General features: G+C 48.4%; 1 protein-coding gene across 9 annotated transcripts in view; it reads right to left on the bottom strand.

Annotated features, from left to right (window-relative positions):
* Positions 1–23,540, bottom strand: part of PTPRT (protein tyrosine phosphatase receptor type T) — a 928,354-nt gene that overhangs the window by 561,465 nt on the left and 343,349 nt on the right. For all 9 annotated transcript variants that reach the window (XM_053926541.2, XM_053926537.2, XM_053926540.2 and 6 more), the window contains 2 exons: positions 20,374–20,455; positions 12,804–12,919 (listed from right to left, as the gene is read on the bottom strand). In XM_053926541.2, the coding sequence (XP_053782516.1) occupies positions 12,804–12,919; positions 20,374–20,455 (198 nt within the window). The remainder of the gene's footprint in view (positions 1–12,803; positions 12,920–20,373; positions 20,456–23,540) is intronic.

Genomic DNA, 23,540 nt, shown 5'->3' with positions numbered 1-23,540 from the left:
TCTCCCTTTCCCAAAATGGGGCAAAGCAGTAGAGGGAATTGTGGGAAATTGCAGGAAAGTACCCTGATTTAAGGAAGCGTTGGCTAAATGTATGGGAGGGCCTGGGAAGAGAAGGAGTCGCCAAAAAAGCCCATTTTCCCCACTGCTGAGCAAGGTCCTGCAAGACCACTGTGGAGGGAGTGAGGGAGGGAGTGAGGGAGTGAGTAAATGAGTGATGAGTGATGGATGGGTATCTTCTAACCTGCTCTCCTTACAGCAGCATAAACACTTTTTTCTTTGTTTTTCAAGCTAGTAGGGACTACTCACTAACATGGGCTAGGTGTTTTACATGCCTTCTCATTAATTCCTCACAGAAGTCCATAGGGTGGGCACGCGGTATCTGTACTGTATGAAGCCCGGAGAAGTAGAGCTGCCTGCGCAAGTCTGCACAGCTGGGATTTGAATGCAGAGCATCTGGCTTCAGAGCCTGTCCTGAAAACATCGCCTGCGTTGCTGTAATGCGCCCTCATTTCCAAATGGGGGAGAGTGCGGGTAATGAGTGGGACCAGGATCTACCTATTTTGCAATCAATTTCTTAGCTGAAGATCAAAGAAGAAAAAGAAAAAAAAAAACCCACAACGACAGGGTAGAGGAGAGTGAAGTTCTGTAGAAGGTGGGAGGTAATAAGTAAAAATGCATATGCCCCAACCAAACACACAGCTCAAAAGACACACGACTTTTTCTCAGACTTCCCAGGCTTTGAACAATCAAGAAATCCAGGGTATAAGAAGGGAGAGAGCAAGGGTGATATCAAGACACGGGCTCTAAGAAACAGGCGCTGAGAGATGAGTGGATAAGGAAAGGTACCCCCCAAATAAATAAATAAACAAACCTAGAGAGGCTGAGGGAAGAATTACAAGAAGCAAATGCTGCTGCCTGCGGAATTCGAAACGGCATTAGAAGTTGATTGGCCCCAGGAGTAACACTGCAGAGAATCAGGGGCCTGGAGGACAGGTTTGAAAAGAAGAACCAAAGAACCAGACAGCCAAAAAGCGAAGATGAAAGGGACTGGAGAGACGAAGAAAACGGAGACCAGACAGCTAACTACCATGGAAGTAACTGGTATCCTAAGGAAGAGAGCGGAGAGAAAGGAACGCAAATCATATCCCAGGATATATTAGGTCACTTTCCTGTACTAAAATAGAACCTAAATTTCAGCTTGACACGGCCCACCACGTACCTGATTAAAATTTATGAAAACCATAATAACTCAGGTATACGTTCATAAAAATATGGACTCATAAGGATAAGGAAGTATATAAAAACCCAGACCAAAATATAATGTGCCAGAATTAATACATAAACCAATCTGGGTTAAAACTCCTCATCTGTGATTGTTTCCAAATCCAAGGATGTGGCGCGTCTCCCCATGGTCACAGGTGAGCTCTCAAGAGGCTGCAGTTACTCAGATACTTGTAAGAGGATAGGGGTGGAGCTAGGGAAAGACAGGAGAGGGAGTAGCAGTAAAACATGCAATCAGATCTTCAATTGGTGCAAACTTGGGCAAGTGACTCATTTTGCTGAGCTTCAGTTGCCTCATAGACACAACCACCAATTTGATCCCGGGTCCACTTCACGAGCTATGGCGACGAATAAGTGAGAAGGCGCATGAATCACTTTGCACCACAGGCATATTCTAGCGTTAGCAGAGTTCTCTGAGTTAACCGTGGAATTCGCCGCGAACAGTGGGGTAAGCAGGATTACGCCCCTCCCCCAAAGATGTCCACATCCTAATCCCTGGAACCTGTGGCTACGCCACCTGCCATGGCAAAAGGGGCTTTGAAGATGGGATTAAGGATCCTGAGGTTAGCCGGGGCTATCCAGGTGGGCCCAGTGTCATCACAAGGGGCCTTCCGTGTGAAAGAAGAAGGCAGAGGGGACAGAGTCAGAAAGGACGTGATGACAGAAGCAGAGGTCAGAGTGATGTGACGGATGGCTTGACGATGGAGCAAGGAGCCACGAGCCAAGGAATTCGGGCAGCCCCCAGCAGGCGGGAAAGGGAAGGCAGGGGCTTTGCCCTCCGAGCCTCCAGAAGGAGCCCAGCCTGTGCGGGCCATTTTGGACGTCTGACCTCCGCAATGTGAAGTAATGGATTCCTGTTGTTTTAAGCCTCTATGTCCGTGTGGTTTGTTACAGCAGCAATAAGAAACTAACACAAAGAACAAAAGGGCTAATTAAGTGCAAAACATTCATCTTTCCCATTTCATTTATACTTTATTTTGATGGCTCCTCCAGTGTTATGTACTTTTCTTCTTAATGATGTCAGATCCCGCAGGACCAGAGAAGATTAGGTGCATCCCCCTGAACGGTGATTCACATTTTTCTGTTTAGCTCCCAAATCACCAGGCTTTCTCCCATCAAAGGATGGGACATTGCAGGTTGTCTTAGAAAATCTTGGGGAAAGGAGACTTTTGATAATCACACTTGTCATATTAGGAGCAGGCAGCAGCAGGACAGGGACGAGCAGGAGAGCTCAGAGTCACGAGAGGAAAGAGCGCTGTGGTGGACTGTGGGCAAGGAGAAGTGAAGGTTAAATTCAGAGAGATGAGCCCACCCACAAGGACAAGCAGGTGCTGAAGGTCAAGGCAGATGCACAGCAGCCCAGGGCCCCAGGGAGAGAGAGAGAAATCGGGAGGGATTCTGGAAGATCAGCAACAGTGAGAGGCTAAGACGCAGAATGCTGTGGCAACATGGAGATGGATTTAAGCAGGGTGAATGTGTAAGAAGCACAGGTCCCCACCACCGTCTCAGCCCCAGACAGAAGCAAAGGAGAAAATGCAAGGGGAGGGTCATTAAGCAGCAAAGAACTTAGAAATCCAGGGCCACTGGTCTGAGTGGACACAGGGTGAGTGGACACAGGGAAGGGCAGAGCAGGAGCTATGCCGGGAGCTGAAGTGGACCACAGCCCAGAGACACGGTGGGGAGCAAACCTTCCCAACCAGACTGTCAAGCGCCACATCAATGCACAGGGATGTGAACGTGGGGACGCTAGAAAAGAAGAGCGGGACCATGAAGGGAAGGTCAAAGTCCTGGGAAAAGCCAGAGAGAGGCGTGACATGGCTGGTGCAAAAGGAAGCCTCCCCTCTGGTTTGCTGGAAACTTTCTTCTGGCTTCTGTAATCTTTTTCAGACACACATACGTCTTTGGTCTGAAATTTCAGGGCTCACTTCCTTTCCTCTTGTGGCAAGTCTTTCAGACCTGCGTCTGGTGTTCTAAGTCAGAATCATCTTCTGGCCCCTCTGAGTCCATGAGCCCACTGAATAAATTTCCCAGTGTCATGGGTCAGGCTCCCGGAAGCCGAGTCTGAGAACAGTGACTTCCTGAGTGCTCACAGGTGACAGCGGGTGGAGGACGGGGTGAGGCAAACGGCTGAGCAAGGATGCGGTCAAAACCGGAGTCTAGCTCAGCCTGATCCCCCAGGAGCCCCGCAGCATGAACTGAACCACAGAGCCGATCCCTCCTTGGGGCCGGGAGAGGGCATTTCAACCCCATGGCAGTCTGTCATTGGTCCTGGCCTACCAAGTTGGGGAGGACCCAGAGCACTTGTCTGGGGAAGGGGGAGCTGTGAGCCTTTAGCAGCCAGCAGGCACAGTGCCCAGGGGTTAGGGGCACAGAGTAACAAAGAATACTATCAAAACCACCAAGAGCATCCAGCACTGCCCTCTCTCTGCCTCCTCCTGCAGTACATTATACGTACGGTCTCCTGAAATCCTGTGAGCCACTGCCTTCCTGGCTGGTAGTCTGCTCCGAAATCTAGGTTTCAAAAACGTGGGGCTGGAACTGACCTCCACAGAACACTGACAACATGGGAAAGCTGGGGTACCCCAGAAATAACACACTTCTTCCTCTGAAAAGGCACTCAAGTGTCTCCCACGAGCACGGAGTCCCATAACTGAGTGAGTCTAATAAATGTTTTGTTTAACTTAATGAGGTTCATCCGAGCATTTATGTAGTAAAAGTCACATTAACTAACACTTTCGAATGCTCAGGCTGAGCTAGGCCCCGTGTTCCCTGGCTGCCATGATAGAATTCACTTAATTCTTTAAAAATCCCTCTGCAAGTGTTTTTGCAAAGGGGGGTTCCCGGGCCAGCAGCATCAGCATCACGGGGCACAGGGACGCGCTAGAAACGCAAATGTTGCAGAGAACTCCTGGGCTGATAAGCATTTGTAGACGTTCTTTATCAGGGTTAGCAGCCTGAGAGTTCCCCCCTTTCCTTGTTCTCTTATTGGTCACACTGGAAATGCACCCGTTATTCAACTGAACCGGAAATGAGACCGTGTGCAGTATGGAAGGTACAATTTCTGCCCAGAGGAATTCACAGGCTGGATTGAGATTCCCACAAAACAGCCTGAAGGGGGAAACATGAACAAGAAGTCGGGTACTGAAATACCAAACTTCACAGGAGAGCACGGTTGGCATGAAAAAAAAACAGTGCTCTTAGAATGATCTAGAGCAGTGCTTCTCCGAGTGTGGCCCCCAGACCCATTGCACTGGCAGCCCGGGGGAACTCGTTGAAAATGCAGATTCCCAGGCCCTGCCCCCTGATTAATAAATCAGGAATGCAAGGGGTGGAGTCTCCTGGTGATTGTGATGCATGACAAAGCATGAGATAGGTCCTCTTAATACTCTCCCATTTTACAAATGAAGAAACTGAGGCAGAGAAGAAAAGGGAAGGTGATCTGCTTTCTTTGCCCAAAGGCTGTCTGCTCGCTACACTGTATGCCCACGGGGCTGAATCCGCCCAGAAGGTGAACCTCTTCCCAGTGCATCCTCCAGGGGCACACATGTTCTCGACTGAAAAAGGCATTTTATAGCTGAATCAGTGGTCGTGCTTAATCCCATTTATAATCACGTAGTATTTCTCATCAAGGCAACCGTTCCCTCTGAAATCTGTTCTTTCTCCTCTTGAGTCTCTTTGTCTCTCTCTTCTAAAAAACAACTCGAATTCCACCTTCCCTGTGTTTGTTCTGTTTTATGTGGAATCAACTGTCCTGGTTTGAAACACACACTCTTTGCAAGAGCAGGGGTTACAAATGCCCACAACTTAAATATTTCCGCTCCGGCCAGACCTCTCTCTCTTCAGGAACCACCTAGAGAGAAACACAAGAGGAGCACCTGAGGCCTCAGAGTCTGCTGTTTTCAGGGCACCTGAGGAGCTATCAAGGCCTCTATAATGGCCTTGCCACTTGCAGCCCACCTTCCTCGCCGCTCTGGGCTGCCGTGACAGGACTGCCTTCCCAAGGAGATAAGACGCAGCCTGCGAGAAAGGCTGTCATCATTTCAGAGAGTGCACGCAGGCTTGTAATTGATTTACAACCGGCAGAAGTGGAAGCATCAGGGTCTTAATAAGAGGGAACTGTGTGTAACAGACATTAGGCCTGTTTGACGGGAGATATTCTAATACAGGGTCCTGCTGCTTCCACGTGCCGGTCTGAGCTTCTGGCATTTAAGAAAAAAAAAAAGTGGGGGAAAGAAAAGTTAAAGTAAAATAAGGCCCAGCATTTGCAGCTGAAAATTGTTCTAATTGCTTGGGACATCTCCTGGCTAGAAAATATTTAGGTAAAACTCCTATAATTCATTCGCAATGAATATTCTTTTCCCTTCTAGTCATCCTGGTTCAATGGTGTGACATTTGGCAACTTGCTCAAGTCATGCCCATTGATTCTCTTAAGGTCCTATTTGTACCTCTTTAGCAGTCTCTAAAGAATAGTTTTTGATTATTCCTCAGTAAAAGTTAAAGGAAATACACGTGGACATAAATCATTTTTGATTAGCCATGCTGGAGTGCTTGGCTGACTGCTCATTTGGGGTTGATTTCTGGCTGCAGAGGTGCAGCAGAGTGAGGAGGGTCGCGGCGTCAGCCCCACGGGGAGCTGAGCGATAGCCCTGAGGAAAGACAGGGAGCAGGTGGCGAAGGGCCTGCCCGAGTGCCGTCTCCCAGCGTGGCACCATCTCCCTTTGACTATTTCCAGGGCCCCTTGCAGAATTCTGCTCCAGGGCCACGCCTTCTTAGAGCACTTAATCTGATGCTCATAATCCTCACTTCTCTCCCTACTCCCTACTCAGCAGCCCCTTCTTTTCCCTGGTAGCCTGGTCACATTTGTAATGAAATATTTAACTCTGTACTTAGTGGCTTAATGTCTGTCTCCCCTGCCGGAAGGTGAACTCTAAGAAAACAAGAAGCAGATCAGTCTAGTCCAACACTCTGTCTCCAAGCCCCTGTGCACTGGGGCCAGGAAGAGGTAGAATCAAAACCCGAGGCATGTACACTGGGGATGGGCTGATGGGAGACCCTGATGAAAAGGAATGAGAAAGTAAAGGAGGGCAGAATGAGTGGGAGAGCTGGCCAGGGTCCTCAGAGATGAGGAGCACAGAGTGAGGGAGGAGGAGGCGTCAGGAGAAGAAGAGTTTGGGAGATCTCAACCTCCCACAAATCCAGAGCCAAGCCGGGCGTTCCTGGCCTGGTCCATTCCAGAGGAGCTGTTTGTTCATCTGGGGAACCTACAGGGGAAAGGAAGAGAGACCAGGCATGGGACGACGGCGCCGTGGCTTTGTAAATCCACTGAAACAACAGCAACCTGCAGACGTCCTGAACTGCACGGCTTGTACATTATATCTCAGTAAAGATATTAATAAGAGAGAGGGGCTTCCTAAGCACGGGGTCCGTCAGCTATGACACAGACCTACTGTATGCAGACGCCACCTAGATCCACCCCCACATCATCTGCACGGGACTTGGGGGGTGGGGACAAGAAAAACTGGCGCAATCACGAAGCGCCTGCTGCCTGCAGGGAGGTGAGTAATAATGCGCACTGTCTCTGGCCCAGGAGACCCGTATCTTCTGCCAACATCCGTGGAACTGGCAGCCTAAGTCGTGAGCTTGCAAATAAGGTACAATCCCAGGCCCCTTCACAGTTGTTGACAGATGACTTCACTGAATCAAGAGGGCAGCAAGATTTTCAAGGGGGGAGCATCACCAAACACTAAAGGAGTCAAATAGAAGGACTAATAGTAATCACAGAATGATAATAAGAACCTGTGGCTTTAGTAACAAGGAAAATGCTGGTGACCTTCGGGAGGGCCGCTTCAGGGAAGAGGTGGAAACTGAGGAAAGCCTCACGGCAAGTACAGACATTTCATTTAATCAGAGTGGCTTAGAAAGGAGAAGAGAAGTAAGACGGCAACTAGAGGGGAGGAACTTGAAAAATATTCCAAGGGTATTTTTATTCCATTGACTTCGTAGATTTGAGAAACTCAGATCTATTTGAGTATCTAGTACAATGCAAATTAGACGCATGTAAATATGTGCTAAACTGATGATTTTTTTAATAGAAAGCCATCTGTATGGAAAGAAAAACTGGATGGTGACACAAGGTGACAGGCCCACGAGGTGGGGATGGAAGGACGAGCCCAGGACTTAGGAATACGGCACAGGCTGATGCTCAAATGCTGCCTCCACCATTCAGGACCTGTGTGACTCCAACCTGTGCCACTCACCTACCCTGCTAAGGCTCAGTCCCCTCGTCTATACGGTGGGCTGGAGATAATGTTAACCTGAAAGACTTGTTATGAGAATTAAATGCACTGGATGTATAACCACTCAATAAACATCAGCTGTAATGAGTATTACTAATCTATCATTATCGTTTAGCTATGGCATGGCCACTAGGTTTCCAACAGAAGTCCCACAGGCCAGAGACAGCTGATAGGTGCAGGAGGAGGAGGAGCTGCTTCCAGAACACTCACAGCCCTGGGAGCCAGCGTGAGCCCTGCGGGGAGCGAGAAAACAGGTTTACTGGAAGAATCAGCTGCAGCAAGGACTGATGTGTGTGCTTATCTGCTCAGCCCCAGTGTGGCTGCTGTCGAGCTGATGTGCTCACAGGGCAGGAGCCTTTTCCTGCCAGATTAGGGTCTGCTCGCTGTTCAATGCCTGTGATGTGTCTAAACACATACGCTGCCCCTGCTGAGATTGGTGCGGAGCATTTGGACATGTGGCCTTATTTCTGAGACTCTTTAAATGTTATTTGTTGCAGAAACCCCTGGTGGTGCAAAGCCTTTGCAGGGATGCCTGGAAATCAGCCCTGCAGTGCAGCTGATGGAACCTGCTCCGGAGAAGTGTGAACGTGGCCCCCAGGTGCCACGGCCTTCCATAAAGACCGGGTGACATGTGAAATACTGCTACACCCCCTCATGGATGAAGACTATCTGATGGTGGTGATGAGGGGGGGTGGGGGAAACCCCGAGGGTAATTTTACCTGTAGCCTCAACAGGGGGCCTCTGACTGAGGAATCAGCTACCCCAAAGCCCTGCCGAGGTTACCTACCACCCTTAGAATATTCCTGACCATTTTCTCACTTCACTAGCATTTTTTCTGTTGATAGTAATTACCTATATTCATTTTTGTGTATTTAGGTGAAACACAATAGAGATGCAAATAAAAAGTACAAATCATCTCACTTTACGATCAATTAATAAATACCTTGATATGTGCTCCATAGTGTTATACATGTGTATGCACAGAGGCATGTGCATATGTGTGTTTATAAATATGTGGCCATACATGTGTATAGAGTGGTCCCCCTTCCAGATCCACAGGGGATTAGTTCCAAGACCCCAGTGGATGCTGGAACTGTGGACGGTATTGAACCCTGTATACACCACGGGTTTATACACGTACATATCTTTTCACTCACGGAAGCACTTTCTGGCTTCTCTGTGGCCACAGTACCTTCCAGGAGACACGTGCCCACATACAGTGCTGTGCTGCACTGCTGATCTGTGGGCCCGATACACCTGCTTGCACCCTGAATATTGTTCTTTGTTCTCCCTTTAAAGGGCTCCCCAAGCCTTGGACTAGGCATTCTACTCAGAGTGCATCCCATCCATTTGCATGAAAACAATGCTTGAAAAATTGCCAAGTTGAGTTCTAGAGGCCAATGTATTATCTAAGAAAGAAGCAAGTTAGGCATGAGGCCACAGACCTTCCTTCCACCCGGCACGTGTGTATGCTTCCCCTTGGGGAGACGTCATCCCAGAACAAGATGAGCTTGTCTGTGACTTGTATTGGGCCTTTACCAACCTTTTCCCTAAAGCAGGGCTGTCAAAGTCATTTTCACCGGGGGCCACATCAGCCTCGCAGTTGCCTTCAAAGGGCCAAAATAATTTCAGGACTGTATAAGTGTAACTACTCCTCACAGTTAAGCAAGAGCTCAGCACTGCCACTGGATAAAACAAGGTGGAGGGTCGATTCAGCCCATGGGCCTTGTGTTTGCCAGCTGTGCCCTAAAGGATTAGAATCATTCTAGGCTCAGGATGGAGGGCTCGCACTGTAATTCCATGAAAGCCGGCACCAGCTGATAGTCGTAAGAACATAGTAAGTTTCCAGGCCCTGACCAGTGTGGCTCACTGGGTTGAGCTTAGTCCCGCAAAGCAAAAGGTCACCAGTTCCATTCCGGGGCAGTGCACATGCCTGGGTTGTGAGGCTGGGTCCCTTGTTGGAGCATGAGAGACCTATTGATGTTTATTGCCCTCTCTTTCTCCCTCCCTTACCCTTTTCCCTAAAAATATATAAATAAAATCTTTCTTAAAAAATAAAGAGCATACTGAATTTTCAGGAGAGTGTAAAGCAGGAGTACAAGCTGGTCTTCCTTTTTAACTTATTATTTATGATCTGCACCCACTTAAGGGTGAGCGGGCTACAGAGTCCCACTCCATAGAAATAAATGGAGGCAAGCATTCTCTAGAACGTAGACGATGGGCTTTTTCTAAACTATGAGCCCACCGACTGCTCCCCAGTCATTGCCAGAAAGAAAGGCCACTGACATACTACTCTGGGAACAAAGTCACTGTCTTCATTTCCCTGACTTAAAACTCACAGATAAAAAAGTTCCTGCTTTGCTGACTCAGTGATTCCTCAGCTTATCTTGGAAGCGAGAGCAGAAAATGGCATTGGTGAAGGTAGCGCTGCTGGAGCTGTCTTGTGGGGCCTCCTGGTCCCCGTGTGTCTACTCTGATTTCTTTGGAAATTCACCAGCTAGTCGCCCCAGCCCTGTTAAATGCAACAGAACTCTGGCGAGTCTGTAGGCTGCCCTTCTAGGTGCGGAAACAGACCCAAAGCAACGGTGTGTAAGAAACCCACCGTTGCCTTAGCCCATCTCCCTTTAGGCTGCAGCCATCCCTTGGATAGCAGGAGCCACGACAAGCACCTCATATTTTGTAGAAAGATGCTAACTTCTTTCCAAGCATGCTCTTCGATGTAAGTCTGCACTTAACTAGCCCAGCAGGCATTTGCCAGGGAGCACAGCACGTGACAGAGAGCACTGTCTACCTCCCAACTCTTCCTGAAATATAGATGAGGGAGGGAGTATTTGGGGAGGTTTCCTTGAAGAAATATTGAATCAGTTCATGCACCAGACAGGCTTAAAGCACCCCAGGATGCAGATGGATCAGCAGAGAGCTAGGGACCCCTGTCAAACCGTACTGCCCCCCTCCCTGCCTCTCCAGCCACATCCCCGAATTGCTTGTACACTGAGCATCACTGTGTGTTACAGGCCCTTGCCACTCACTCGTGCACCCTCAATGAGACTGCGACGGAGAATGCCGTTCCTTACATCACAGGCTGTTTCCTTATGAGGACTCCTGGGAACAATTCCTGTCTGGCCCGTGTGAGCAACAGTTAGAATTTCCCCAAGCAGTTGGCCTGTGTTTATCTCGTGGACATTGTGAACTGTGTCTCTGACAAGTTGCCTCTATTCCATTGGTGGCTGCACTGCTGTACGCAAGCAGCAGACACGGAGAAACACCGTTTTAGCATTCTTTCCAGCTGCAGTGTATTCTTTTCCTTCTATCTCATGCTGCCTCGCTTTTAATTTCCGCTGTCTTGTCATGTTTTCTGTCCCATCGTAAGCCACCTGAAAATCCCTCTGTGAAACAGGACTTGGTGTACACCGGAAAGTAGAGAAATAAGGTGTGGGTGGGCTCCACGCCATGCGTTCCCACCTGTTTCTTTCCAAACTGCACCTGCAAACTGCTTTCACATCCTTCCACTGATAGACTTAAGGCTTGGGGCGTGCAACCCTGAAGTGCAGCAGTAACAACTGTGTGCATTTCCCATCAAATAATTGGGCAATGCACACAGAGGTGCCCAATGATTGTCCCATCTCATTCTAGTGGCTCAACTCAGGCAATGCCATTAAAATGACAAAGCTTCTTGGGAGCCTGATGCACTGTAATACTAAGTATAATGAGAAGGGTAAATAGCACTACTTCATTCTCGAGCGACACGTGGAAGTGTACTTTGCTCTCCTGTGGTGTGAATGCAGCCCAGGGCAGCGAGGTGGGCAGGCATCACTGTTAGCCTCATTCTGCTACCCTAAGGAGGAAGGAAGAACCGCTAGTCCCTAGACAGGCTCTGTGCCCGGGGACTTTCCAGCTGCAGGAGATATGCCCCAATACAAGAAGAGATGTGACACTATGAATTCCCATCAAAGTGTGCTGGGCATGAGTTAGGGACCAGTATCCCAACCATACCCGTAAGGAGAAACAATAGAGGTCTTTCAGTGTATGAAGTTGGAGGATACTGGAGTCAGCTTCTTTCAAGCAATGCTCCTGTTTCCTGGAGTCGGAAGTGCTATCTCCCTAGAGCTATGCTCTCCACTTAGGCTTTCTGCATCGAAAATGCACTTGACTGACACGGTGGCTACAGTGCACTTGAAACGGGGCTGGTGCAGCTGGGCACCTGAGTTCTGAATTTTATTTGAATTAATTTACATTTAAGTTGTCATAGTAAATTTAACAGGTTGCAGGATATAAGATCAATATATGAAAGTCAACTGGATTTCTATGTACCAGAAGTAAAAAATCAGAAGTTGAAATGTTTAAATGTCTTTTACAGTAGCATCAAAAATATGAGATGCGTAGGGATAAGTCTGACAAAAGATGTGTGAGACCTACACACAGAAAAGCGCAAACCTTGCTGAGTGAAATTACTGAAGATCCTTTTTTTCTTTTTCCTTTTTTTTAAAGATTTATTTATTTATTTTTAGAGAGAGGGGAAGGGAGGGAGAAAGAAAGGGAGAGAGACACCAATGTGCGGTTGTCTCTCATGCGCCCCCTACTGGGCACCCAGCCCACAACCCAGGCATGTGCCCGAAGTGGGAATCAAACCAGTGACTCTTTGGTTCACGGGTCGGCACTAAATCCACTAAGCCTCACCAGCCAGGGCAGATTATAATAATATAATCTTACTATTGTAATCTTAAATAAGTGGCGATATATACCATGTTCATGGTCAAAAGACTTCTTATTGCTAAGACATCACTTTTCCCCAAGTGAGCTAGAGATACGCTACGATCAGTTCCCATCAATATGGCATAGGTGTTTCTTGTAGAAACTGACAAAGTGATTCTAAAAGTCATATGGAAATGGAAATGTACCCAGAATCTAAAATATCCGTTTGCCTTAGCCCTGGGGATCAGGGCTTAAAGGACAATGTTTGTTCAATGGTTATTTGGAAAGGTCTACTTCTGGCACTTCAGTGTTTGTGGCCTCAGTTTCTCCACCTGTAAATGGGTATATTGATGCTTATATTACAGAACTGCAGTTAACACTTAAGAGGATCGTGGAAGCTAAATGTCACCCAAGGAGCAGAGGTATGCAAAATACATCCCTCCCCCTTCCCCACCAAGTCCTTCATCACAGCACACACATCTGTCCCTTACAAAGGGACGAGAAGGTGTGAGGAGGGGCCTCTCCCATCCTTACCTGGAGCCAAAGTTTGTCATGCTGAGACCACTTCCCGCCAGCAATGCACTGGAATGTGGCGTTCTGCCCCACGTTCACCTCGACGTTTTGGAGCCGCAGAAAATGAGGCGCTTTTCCTAAGAGAGAAACCAAAGGCCATGTGAGGACGGAATTCAACAGCCTGAACCCCCTTCTCTGTGGGCACATGGCAGCTCAGGAGAGACACTGGGCAGGGTAGAACTTGTCCCTGGGAAGCGGTCTGGCTCGGTGAAGGGCTACTGTTGATTGGTCACTTACTATGGGCCACGCCTTACTGTATGTCCTAAGAGCTCTACACGCATCCTCTTGCCTAACATCTCATGAAAGTCAGTGAGATGGGCAGCATCTCCATTTCACAGGTCAGAAAATTAAAGCTCAGAGGGTTACATAGTTTAGTACAGTTGGACAGCCAGAAAGTGGGGGAGCCGAGACATGAATCCAGGTCTCTGAGAACCTCAGATCCATATTATTATTAACTGCTGTGCAATACTGCCATGTGCAGAAGAAGAAACTAGGGAAAGGGTTCAGCATAGAAAATTCCCCCTTGTAGCCTGGGTGAGAAGAAGAAAGCTGAAGTGAAGCGCCTTTGGGCCTCAGGCCTCCGCACCCGCCTTGGCGAAGATGCTGATGAGGAAGGGGAGGAGGGAAGGGAGTGGAGGAGAGATGAAAGGCGGAGGAGGTTACTAGTACCTTACTCAGTGTGGACTGTGATTTCTGTCAGGTGCGCTATCTACACAGTAACTCACTTAAACCAGTGCAGTCGGTGGTGGTATTATCTTTACTTCACAGTAAGTGAACGGAGGCTCACAAAATTCAAGAAACAGTCAGAGTCTACATTCTTCCCTGTCACTACAGTGTCTCCTAACGATGGGAGGGAGGCAAGACATTTACTCTGGGGACTGGGCCTAACAGAAGACATGACGTTCAGATGAAACTCAGTGTCCATAAGCAATCAATTCTAGAAGTAAGCATAAGTTTTATGTTGGGTAACTTGGGTTCATCTCTCTCCTTGTTTGGGAAGACAAGTCCTCACCTACGTGGGCTCTTCAAAGATGAGTGGGTGGATAACCTATGCCTAGAAGAATGAGTTTCTTCACTGAGGCACAAAAATGCCAAGGGTCCCTAGTACATCAACCAAATTAACAATGACTCGGTCATCACCTGGCCCCAGAGTGAGACCCAATAGTGGGTTGTTCAGGGGACCGAGGTGGTTCAACAAAGGCCTTCGGGCATCTTTCCAGAGAGAGTCAAATATCCAGAGAGACAAATAATAATGATAATGGTATTTATTGAAAGCTCCCATAATGCCAGTTACTGTGATAAATGATTTAGATATTTTATCTAATTTAACTTCATAACATTCCTGTAAAGCAAACCCTATTATTATTTCCCTTTTAGAGAAGCAGGAACCAGGGCTCACCAAGTTGAATACGCCAAGGCTACACAGCATTAACGACAGGAACAGAACTCAGACCAGGTCTATTTAAGCCTCCAAATCAGCACTTAACATGCACATTCCCTTGATTCCTGGGCAACGGGAGGTCAATGGTGCCATCTGGACCCCAGGGTCCAAAGCAAGGCTGTGTCCAGGTCCTGTGACTGCTCCTGAATATTTTATCACAAGTGATCCCTTTCCTTGCCATTTGTCCCCATGGGCTTCACCCTCAACTATATGGTCTACCAAATGGTGTCACCACCTGCAGAACTCAACAAAACCAGCCCCTTGGGGAGATTAGGCAGACTTGTGGTGCAAAAGCATATACCTTCTGCTCGGATTTTTAAACAGATAACAACAGCTCAGAGACCCCTCATGCCACCTTTGGGACCCCACGGCTAGAGTGGAGTCCAGAGCTCAAGGCCCAAGGAAGACCTCTCCTTGGGGGCTTCTCAGAGCTGAAGGTTCCTTGCCTCTAGTCAACCTGACAAACGTCACGCTGCTTCGGTTGTCTGAAATTGTTTCCTTTTTTGCTCTCCTATATAATTTGTAAAGTTATTTTTGGAACTATCAGTTCAAGTCAATTCTTCACATGGAGATACTATGAAACCAAAGCCCGTTTATGCCACAGGCTCAAAGAGGAAAGGGGACATCTAATCCATTACGGGAGGAAGCTCAGAGTCTTCACGGTAAGGTTGGGGGGCTGTGTGTTGGGTTTTATAAAGGGATGCCTCCTCTTACTTGTGGGGGACACTGGGCAAACGAATCAACCTCTGGGATTTATGCAACTAGAAATGGATCTTCTCTGGACCAATGCCCCTGCTTCCTTCTCAGCCCCCACCCCCTTCTCCTTTGAAACAGCAGACCTTTTGCCTTAATTCTTCCATCCCTCTTCCTCCCTCCCCTCTAGGTTCAGTGGTAGAGAATTTAGAGGCTTAACAGCCCGCCCACCTTAATATTCATCATTATGAAATAATGTGGTCTCTGATCTTCGAGCTCTGGCCTCATCCCGAGATCGTGGCAGACTCCGCTCTCTGGATATTCTCTTTGTGTTGGGGACCTGTTTGGTCCACTTCTCCAAGCTCCTGGTCTCTCTGATCCTCCTCCTGGCCCCATCCCCACCTCCAGTTCATTTCTGAGTCCTGTGCTCTCTCAACTGTTATTTTTCCCAGTATCTACAGCTCAGGGAGAAAAAAATTATTCCACCAGCTTCAACTCACCAACCTTTGACTGAACACAGTTGACCTCAGGACCCAGACCACCACGAGTGTGTGGTTTTAAGCATTCCACACTCACTCCCCACTGCTGAGTACCAGCACCCCAAAAATGGGATCCCGCTGAGCAGGGTTAAGAGAAAACGGCTGTGCATTTGGGGCAAAATGCCTTGATGTTGGTGACATTTAAACTCCCACAGATGTCAATGCAGCATCTGAAGACATATTATTGTGCCCTTTATCTCGCTCTTTAAACCTGACAGCGCTCAGTAGGAAGCCACACAATTGAGGGGAAAGCTCAGTACGTACATACATTAGAAACGCGGAGCAGACGCTCCCGGGCTCGGTGACACTGTCCCACAAGGCTGTATGGAAGATAAAAGTCTATAAAGTTCTGAAAGTCAGCTCAGGAGCTAGGCGCTTGGAAACTGAGGGGAAAATCGGCTGGCGTTTCTCATCCACAGTCATAAGTGCAGTGGCCCCGCTAACGGCTAACACCGAGAAACAACAGTGGCAGAGAGAATTTTCAAATAACACAAAAACGTTAAATGGGCTATAAAATATAGCCAAGAGCTTTCCGTTTGTTAGAGATAATAATTTCCTTTGAGTATTATGCCTATCTCTTGGTCACTGTTTTGGAAGCTGCGAGGCAAGTATTTAAAACCCTCGCTTCAGCTTAAGTCGATCAAGGACAAAATTACAAAGAGGGTACTAACCTCCCTGGAACTTTTGGAATACTTCTGGATAAACACTGACCACGTGATCATAGAAATAATGTTTGAGAGGACTGAAGTGGAGAATTAAAAAGCCTGTCATGAAGAGGATGCGAGCTTCTCGATCTAGTTAAATTTTTAACAAGCTCAGTGAAGTTACAAATGCGGTAATATTGAGGCTGGAGTTTGGAGAACAAGAACCGTCGGTCCAGTGGGCAGTCCAGGAGCCACCCGCAGGCTGCAAGACGCGCGATCCCTTGAGCAGTCCCCAGGACGCATGCGCGGTCCCATACCTTGGAAGGCGGGACTCAATTCTCCCCCGCTCCACACCACCGGAACGCGCACCAGTGGCTTAAGCCACAGCGGGGATGCACCGTTTTTGCTGCCTCTAGCTCCTGATCCAGCCCACCATGTGGGCTCGATTGGCTTTACCTCCTAAATGGATCTGTAATCAGTCCACCTCTGTCTGTCTCTCTGCTTCGTTGCTTCACAGCATGGCTTACCGTCTCCTATGGGCCGACTTGTGTACCCCCCAAATTCACCTGTTGAAGCCCTAATGCTCAATATTCATCCTGGGACTGCATTTGATGATCGAGTCTTGAAAGAACTGATTAAATTAAAATGAGTTAGGGTTTTTTTTAATGTGGGCTGACCCAACCTGACTGGTGATCTCATAAGAAAAGGAAATCTGGACTCACACAGACAACACATGTGGAGGCACAGTGAGAAAGGGGCCATCCACAAGTAAAGGGGAGAGCACAGGAGAGCCCACGAAGAAACCAAGCCCGCCAAGCTCGTCTTGGACTTCTGGCCTCCAGAACCTGAGGGCATGCTCTCTGTTTGAGCCCCCAGACCGTGGTAAGTGTTTTTTTCCTAATTTTTTCCTAAGCGAAATTCCCTAATTTCCTGATTGTCTAATTTCCAGTCTCTTTCACTCAAGGGAAGCCCATGAGAGCAGAGAATGAATGTGCCTTCCTCCCATAAACTCAGACCAGTGGCGGGCAGAGAGTTCCTGCCCAGTAAATACCTGTCGAATGGCAAACAGATGCCTCTCCACTCCCCTGGTCCAGGCCGCCATGATCTCTTGCACGACGCCAGGACTTTCTTTCCAATACATCTCCTGACGCACTCTCTACTCCCCAGTGGCACCCCCTGCTCTTAGACTGGAACTGAAACTGCCCTCGATGACTCAGGGCTCGGCCTGGTCAGGCCCGGCTTCGCTCTCCAGCATTTGCTCAGACCACCGTCCCTGCACTCGCGATGCCCAGGGTACTCACCCCTGTCAAGCTGCCTCCCACTGCAAGGCCTCTGCACTTACTGTTTCCTCTGCCCGGAAGGCCACTCCCCAGATCGTTATGCAGTAAACTCCTTCTTATGACTCGGGGCTCAGCTCACATCACATCTTCCGAGACATGGCCCCTGGGCTCTCCATCTAAGGAGCCCGCCCACATCCCAGTCACTCACATTTATTACAGTCATAGCACTTACCACAATATGAAACTACATTAGTGACTTGTTTAATATTAGTTAGTGTCTTTCCTCCCTCTGCTAAGTAACACCATGGAAACAAGGACCAAACCTATCTTGATTACTTAAGTATCACCTGTGTCCAGCAGTTCTTGACCCATAACTAATGCTCAACATTTCACTTGTTGAAGGAAAAGAGGGGTGGACACCTGGCCTGGACTTGGCCTGAGCATGGGTCCATGGGAAGGGGCCTTTGCTAGGCCCTGCTCAACTCCATGTGACTCACGAGCGGAGGCCAGATCTCTGAGCACGGTACGCACTGCCAGTATCTGTCCATACACCGGTAGTTAAATGGAGCTCGTCCGATTCCGGCCACTGTCACAGGGCCCTCCCATGTTGATTTCTGGGAAGTTTCAGTTTCAACCACCTAAGCATCAAGGTTGAACTCAGCCAGAGCACATTATGCAGGAACACAGCCAGGGTCACGTCTTCCTGAGTTATATCCCACGGCCCATTGGCTGGGTAACTGGCTCTAGTAATTCCATAACCATGCAATACACACTCCTCAGCAGGAAGACTACAAGGCTGTCGGGAGAATCCTAAATTCAGGAGCAGCCCCGGCAAGAGGAGGGTTCCAAGAGGAGCCATGAGACTCCGGGGCTGGAAAGGCATCCACCTGCCCTCCGGAGGACCCTCTCCCGTGGAGATTTCTCAAAGCAAAGGAAGCATTCGGCTGCAGTGGAAAGCCATGAGCAGTGCTTGGAGTCAAGGCAGAGCTTTACCAGTCGACCTTGAAGGTGGTTGAGGCTGAGACAAGAGACAGGTGTATGGCTGGGCCTCGTGGTAGAGGCAGAAAATCTCAGCACAACACAGAGTTCTGGGTCCTGGGAGAGGGAGCCAGGCCAGGTTCTCCTGGAGAGAGGCAAACATCACCTTCTAGAAAGAGCAAGGGCGAGCATCGGGCACAGGGTGAGAAGAAGGAGTGCAGCTGGATGCACCAAAGGTGAGTGTCCCCTCTGAAGATGGGACATGTGCAGGGCTGGAGATGACCGAGCCTTGTTTCAGAGACTGCCTCAGAACGGATGGCTGTGCCGGGTTCAGTGAGCTGAAGTGGACGGCAGGGAGAGCGGATATCTCCCGATGCGGCTGCCCAGACTGAGGTCAAAGCTCATACTCCAAGGGGCAGCTGAAGCTGATTCCTAGGGACTGAGGTAAGGGATGACCAACCCTGGTAAAGGGGATTCATCTGAATATCCGCTATATAAACCCCGCATAGTGGGGCAGGAGGATTTCTGGGACCCTTTTCACATGAAGGGCTGGTTCAGCAGAGACATTTGCCAGGCGTGACTGCATGGCCAGACCCATCTGAGAAAGTTCCGAAGACTCAGGAAGGCAGAAGGAGGAGGGACCGTAAGCCAGAGAGAGTAGCGGAGAGTGCAGCTGGATCTCAGCATTCCTGAGACGCAGACTGATTTCTGGGAAGGAAGGGTCTCTTGCACAACAGCACATGCAGTTATCCCAAACACTGTCTTGCTCAAACCCCTTGGAACTTGTCCCGATTTCCTGCAGAGAAGGTGCTCTAAGACAATGAGTCAAACAGCAGCAGTCTAGGATGTTCGAGACTCTGACAAATGCATTGCAGCAGAAATAGGAAGAGTCATATCAATTGAAGCAGCATGGATGGGGCTGAAATGAGAAAAGCCCCCAAAATGGAAGGACAGAAAGACATACAGAGACAGGGGCCAAGACATCTCTTGAGGGAAGAGCAAATTGCACCATAGCCAATAGCGGGACACATGGCTAGAAGGAAGGAGTATAAAGAGCCCTACTAAGAGCTTCATGGAACCAGATGGCTGCTGAGAAACTGATGAGAATCCCCAATATGCAGAACACTAACAAACGAATGGGGCTGGCATCCCAACAAGCCCTCCCAGGGCCTACCACAACCCCCCCGCGTATCCCTGTGATTGCAGCCCTTCCTCCCACCAATAACGCTTGGATGTGATATGATGTCATCTCAACTCCCTACACCCAGGACTTGTCCCCGCTGAGATTTCCTGAATCCAGGAACCACAGCTCCTTGCTCGAACACGCTCAAATATCTCACAATAAATGCAGCAAAGAGAGAGAAGTTCAAGGGGAAACTTGATGGGCACGGAGGAGTGGTTTGCCCTTGAGGACTCTTGACACCGTACCATAAGTACTAAACACTGTGAGAAATCTTTCTTTACGCCCACACAGAGCTGATGAGTGTATTTAAAATTACTTTTAAAAAATTAATAGCTTTGGGGTACTTTTCCCAGTGAGTGAACAGTGTGCTAATTTGCTCAGTGTTTTGGTGGTATTCTTTTTTTAAGACAATTGCGCACAATTCTATCCAAAGCCCTCTAATTCTTCCACTTCAGTGGTCTGAATCCCACTAATAAACAATCAGGACTGTAGACTGCCTTAATAATGGAGAGGGATTCAAACGAAGATGTTTTGCCAGGCTCTGCAAATTCCTGTAGGTGCTGCCTGTTGAACAGGCTGGCAAAATTATGGATTTATTCAGGACTGATTGCACTGAGTACATAAGCACTTTTGAAGAATTAAAAAAAAAAACCAGAGGGAATGAAAGCTGTTTGTGAGCTGAATGAATGGGGGTTGGGGGGCGGGGTTGCAGCCTCCAAGCTACCCACTCTGGCATGGAGTAAGGCTGGGCTAGGAGGAGGGAACAGACTTACTGCACGGATGAGCGAGGACCCGGACCTCGTCCACTGCGATGTAGCCAGGATGACCTTTCAAAGAGACGGATTCAAATATCACCTGCAACACACACAGGGCGGGAGTCAATTTCACAGAGGTGGGTGTCGGCACTGGCCATAGGAACCCACCCAGCCCCCAACCCCTTTATGATTCTGCTTCCCATCAGAACCACCTGAAGAGGCCTTATATTAGGCTAGGATGCTATCCTGGCAACTGACTTAGATTTTCAAAACAAGGTAGAAAGGCCACACTCTGGAGACTAGCAAAAGAAGAGTCAGCCACGTGGAACATCTTTAATGGATTTCAGAAATAACGCTTGGATGCGGGGAAACAAACAAAATATGGCCTGGAGACCCCAATCTGCAGTTTTCTCCTTGTTGTTGCCCTACCCCAACTTCTTATGAAGGGAGGGGGAGGAGCTTATCTTAGAAGCTGCCATAAGAAAAGAAGGGCTTATCCTGATTTGATTCTATATCCCCAAAGAACACAGTCCATGTGAATTTGTTAGTAACACCTTTCAAAACTAAGCCCCGTGCACAACTGCTGGGATCCAGGAATCCAAGGGCAACAATTGTTCTTTTTTAATTCTCCATTCTGACTGCCACCCAAACTGCTTATTTCAATACAGACTTTATGGCTCAGTTAACAGCTTTCTCTGTCATCCAGCCTCTACCTTCATCTAGAAGCTGTGACTATCTGTGTGGACAACCTGACCAACTTCTGACCTCCCTAATTCCAAGGCCTTATCTTCCACTCAGCATGAGCCACAGGCTCGGGCTTGTCCTCCACTCCAGAAACTGGAAATTCCAACTTGCTATATTTTGGCACAGCCTCCTACCCCACACCCCCCTCCCTACTCACTTCTTTAACTTCAGGATCATATGGTACCCTGAACCTCAACTTTTCCAGAGTCCACAGGCCTGCCTGGATCTCTCCCTATTCTCAACAAGCCTGGGGTACCCGCCACATTGGATAATCACCAATGCCATTCTCACGTGGAGCCCCAATGCCTTAGCATCCTCCTTACAACTTTGGCGAGCCTATCACATTACTGCCTTCTCCATTCCCATACCCCACACAAATGTTCCCCTGTCAACGTCACCCTGGCAATGCCAGCAGATACCCACATCGCATCTTCGAGAGGCAAGGGGACAAGAGAGGGGCTGACTTCTAACTTCCTACCCATCAATCTAATCAACATAGTTTAGATTACATACAAGTCTGGTTCCTAAACACCGCCCACTGCTTCCTCTCCGCTGGTGTGCTTGACCCCTACCTCAACTGCATTTTCCAGCTTCTTGCTTCTCCTTGACTCTCTCTTCTAATCCTGCATCACCAAGCCCTTCCTTTTATTCTTGACCTTGACCTATGTAAATGTTTGGGTGTCTCTTACACTTTAAATGCTGCCCTCTGACAGCAGGCTCTTCTCTGGTTTAATTGAGTTGTGTATCAATCATATTTAAAATTCTCACTAGTTTTATCTGCACTGACTCAACACTTCCTTACTTCCCATTGTAAAACTTCAACCCACTGTAATCTGGACTCGGTCCCCAATGCCCCCCCAAACTGCTCTCATGGCAGAGACCAATAACCTCTTAATTGCTAAATCCAATAGACGTATTTCAATCTTTATCGTACTTTAAGAAGGAAGGCAGAGTACTTCTCAAACTCCAGACCAGAATGCCGGGGTTCCAGTCCTGGCTGCACCAGTTACCAATGCGTGACCTTGGACAAGTTCCCTTACCGCTCTGGGCCTCAGTTCCCTTATCTGTAATTACAGTGTCTGCCTCACGGGGTAAGTGTCCAGATGAAAGGAGTTAATACACTGCTTAGAACAAGGTGTGCCACGTGGGAGGTTCTCAATCAATGTTTGCTATAGTTATTAATACTTGATCCTTTTTCTACAATGGTCAATGATCATAACTTCTCCCTTTCTGGGTCTGTCTTCTAGTGAGGCCCTGGTGACACTCCACTCTCATAATTTTTCTCATAAACCTGGGACCATTCTACCACAGTTTTCTTTTAAGTACTTCTCCTACATCCAGCCTTCAAATGTGGGCCTCCTCTACTCATTTTGTTCTCTTCTTTTTCTTTCTTTTTATTACTGCGCACTCTTTCTTCAACGGCTACGGATCAATGATAATTCCCATGCCCAGCTCTCCACTCCAGACCTGTTAAAAACCGAAACACCTGTCTCACTCATCCAGCTCACAGGTTTGTATCTCTACTTAGATATCCCATAGATCCTCACACTCAAACTTCAATCAGTCTGAACGGCCTTCCTTTCAAACTCCCTCCCTCATGGCCCAGGGGACCACCCTTCCTGAAATATGGACCTTGGTGGCTTGCACTCTGACCTGCCACGTCACTGAAGATCAGGATCTGGGGACCTGCCTGGGCTTCTCCTTCAGCCTTGCTCCTCACATTCATCTTCTCTTCTGATTCTGTCTTGTGCACGTTTTCCAAATCTGCCCACGTCTTTCCACCCCTGCTCCTAAGATGAACCATATGGAGCAACCACTTTGTAGGCCACACCACTGGGACATCGGGGTCACTGCTCTGGATCAAATCTTCACTGTTGTTCATCTCTAGCACCTTCCCAGCCGACAGAACAGACCCTCCCCTCCTGTTGTTTACCCCTCAGTGTGAGCCTGTAGGAGGAATGTAAGGTGTTTGAGACCAACAGAACACCTCCTCCCTGTGGGATGTTTTGTGGTCCACGTGGTCACTCCAGGGTCATGGATCCAGAGGTCAGTGGTCCCCCTGGGGCCCAGAGTCCAACCGCTGTAACAAGTGAGCAGGGAACTGGGGGAGAGGGCAGTGATGGCTGCGAAGAGGCAGCTTTCTCTAAGCCAACGTATGCAAAGTGACTTGGGAATGACAGTCACACCAAACATAAAGCAGCTGGCGCCAGCGTGACACCCTCTCTGGAAGAGTTAGCAGGGCCCTTCAGAGAGTGTTAACACAGCAAATTGTGCAGGAAGCAGGGAGAGAGTCTGCAGGCATTAAAGGGGGATAGCTGCCTCATCCCATGGAGGAAGAAGGCGGCAGAAGGCCTTTCTACAGACAACCCTGTATCTAGTAATATCTGTAATAATTCAAAGCAAACCAAAATCAAAGTCCAAAGGGAAAATAATAGAAGAGC

This window comes from Desmodus rotundus, chromosome 6 (genome assembly GCF_022682495.2).
Source record: "Desmodus rotundus isolate HL8 chromosome 6, HLdesRot8A.1, whole genome shotgun sequence".
In the NCBI taxonomy this organism is placed as follows: Eukaryota; Metazoa; Chordata; class Mammalia; order Chiroptera; family Phyllostomidae; genus Desmodus; species Desmodus rotundus.
The sequence above is the reverse complement of the archived record's forward strand: the minus strand, read 5'-3'. Positions and strand labels throughout refer to the sequence as shown.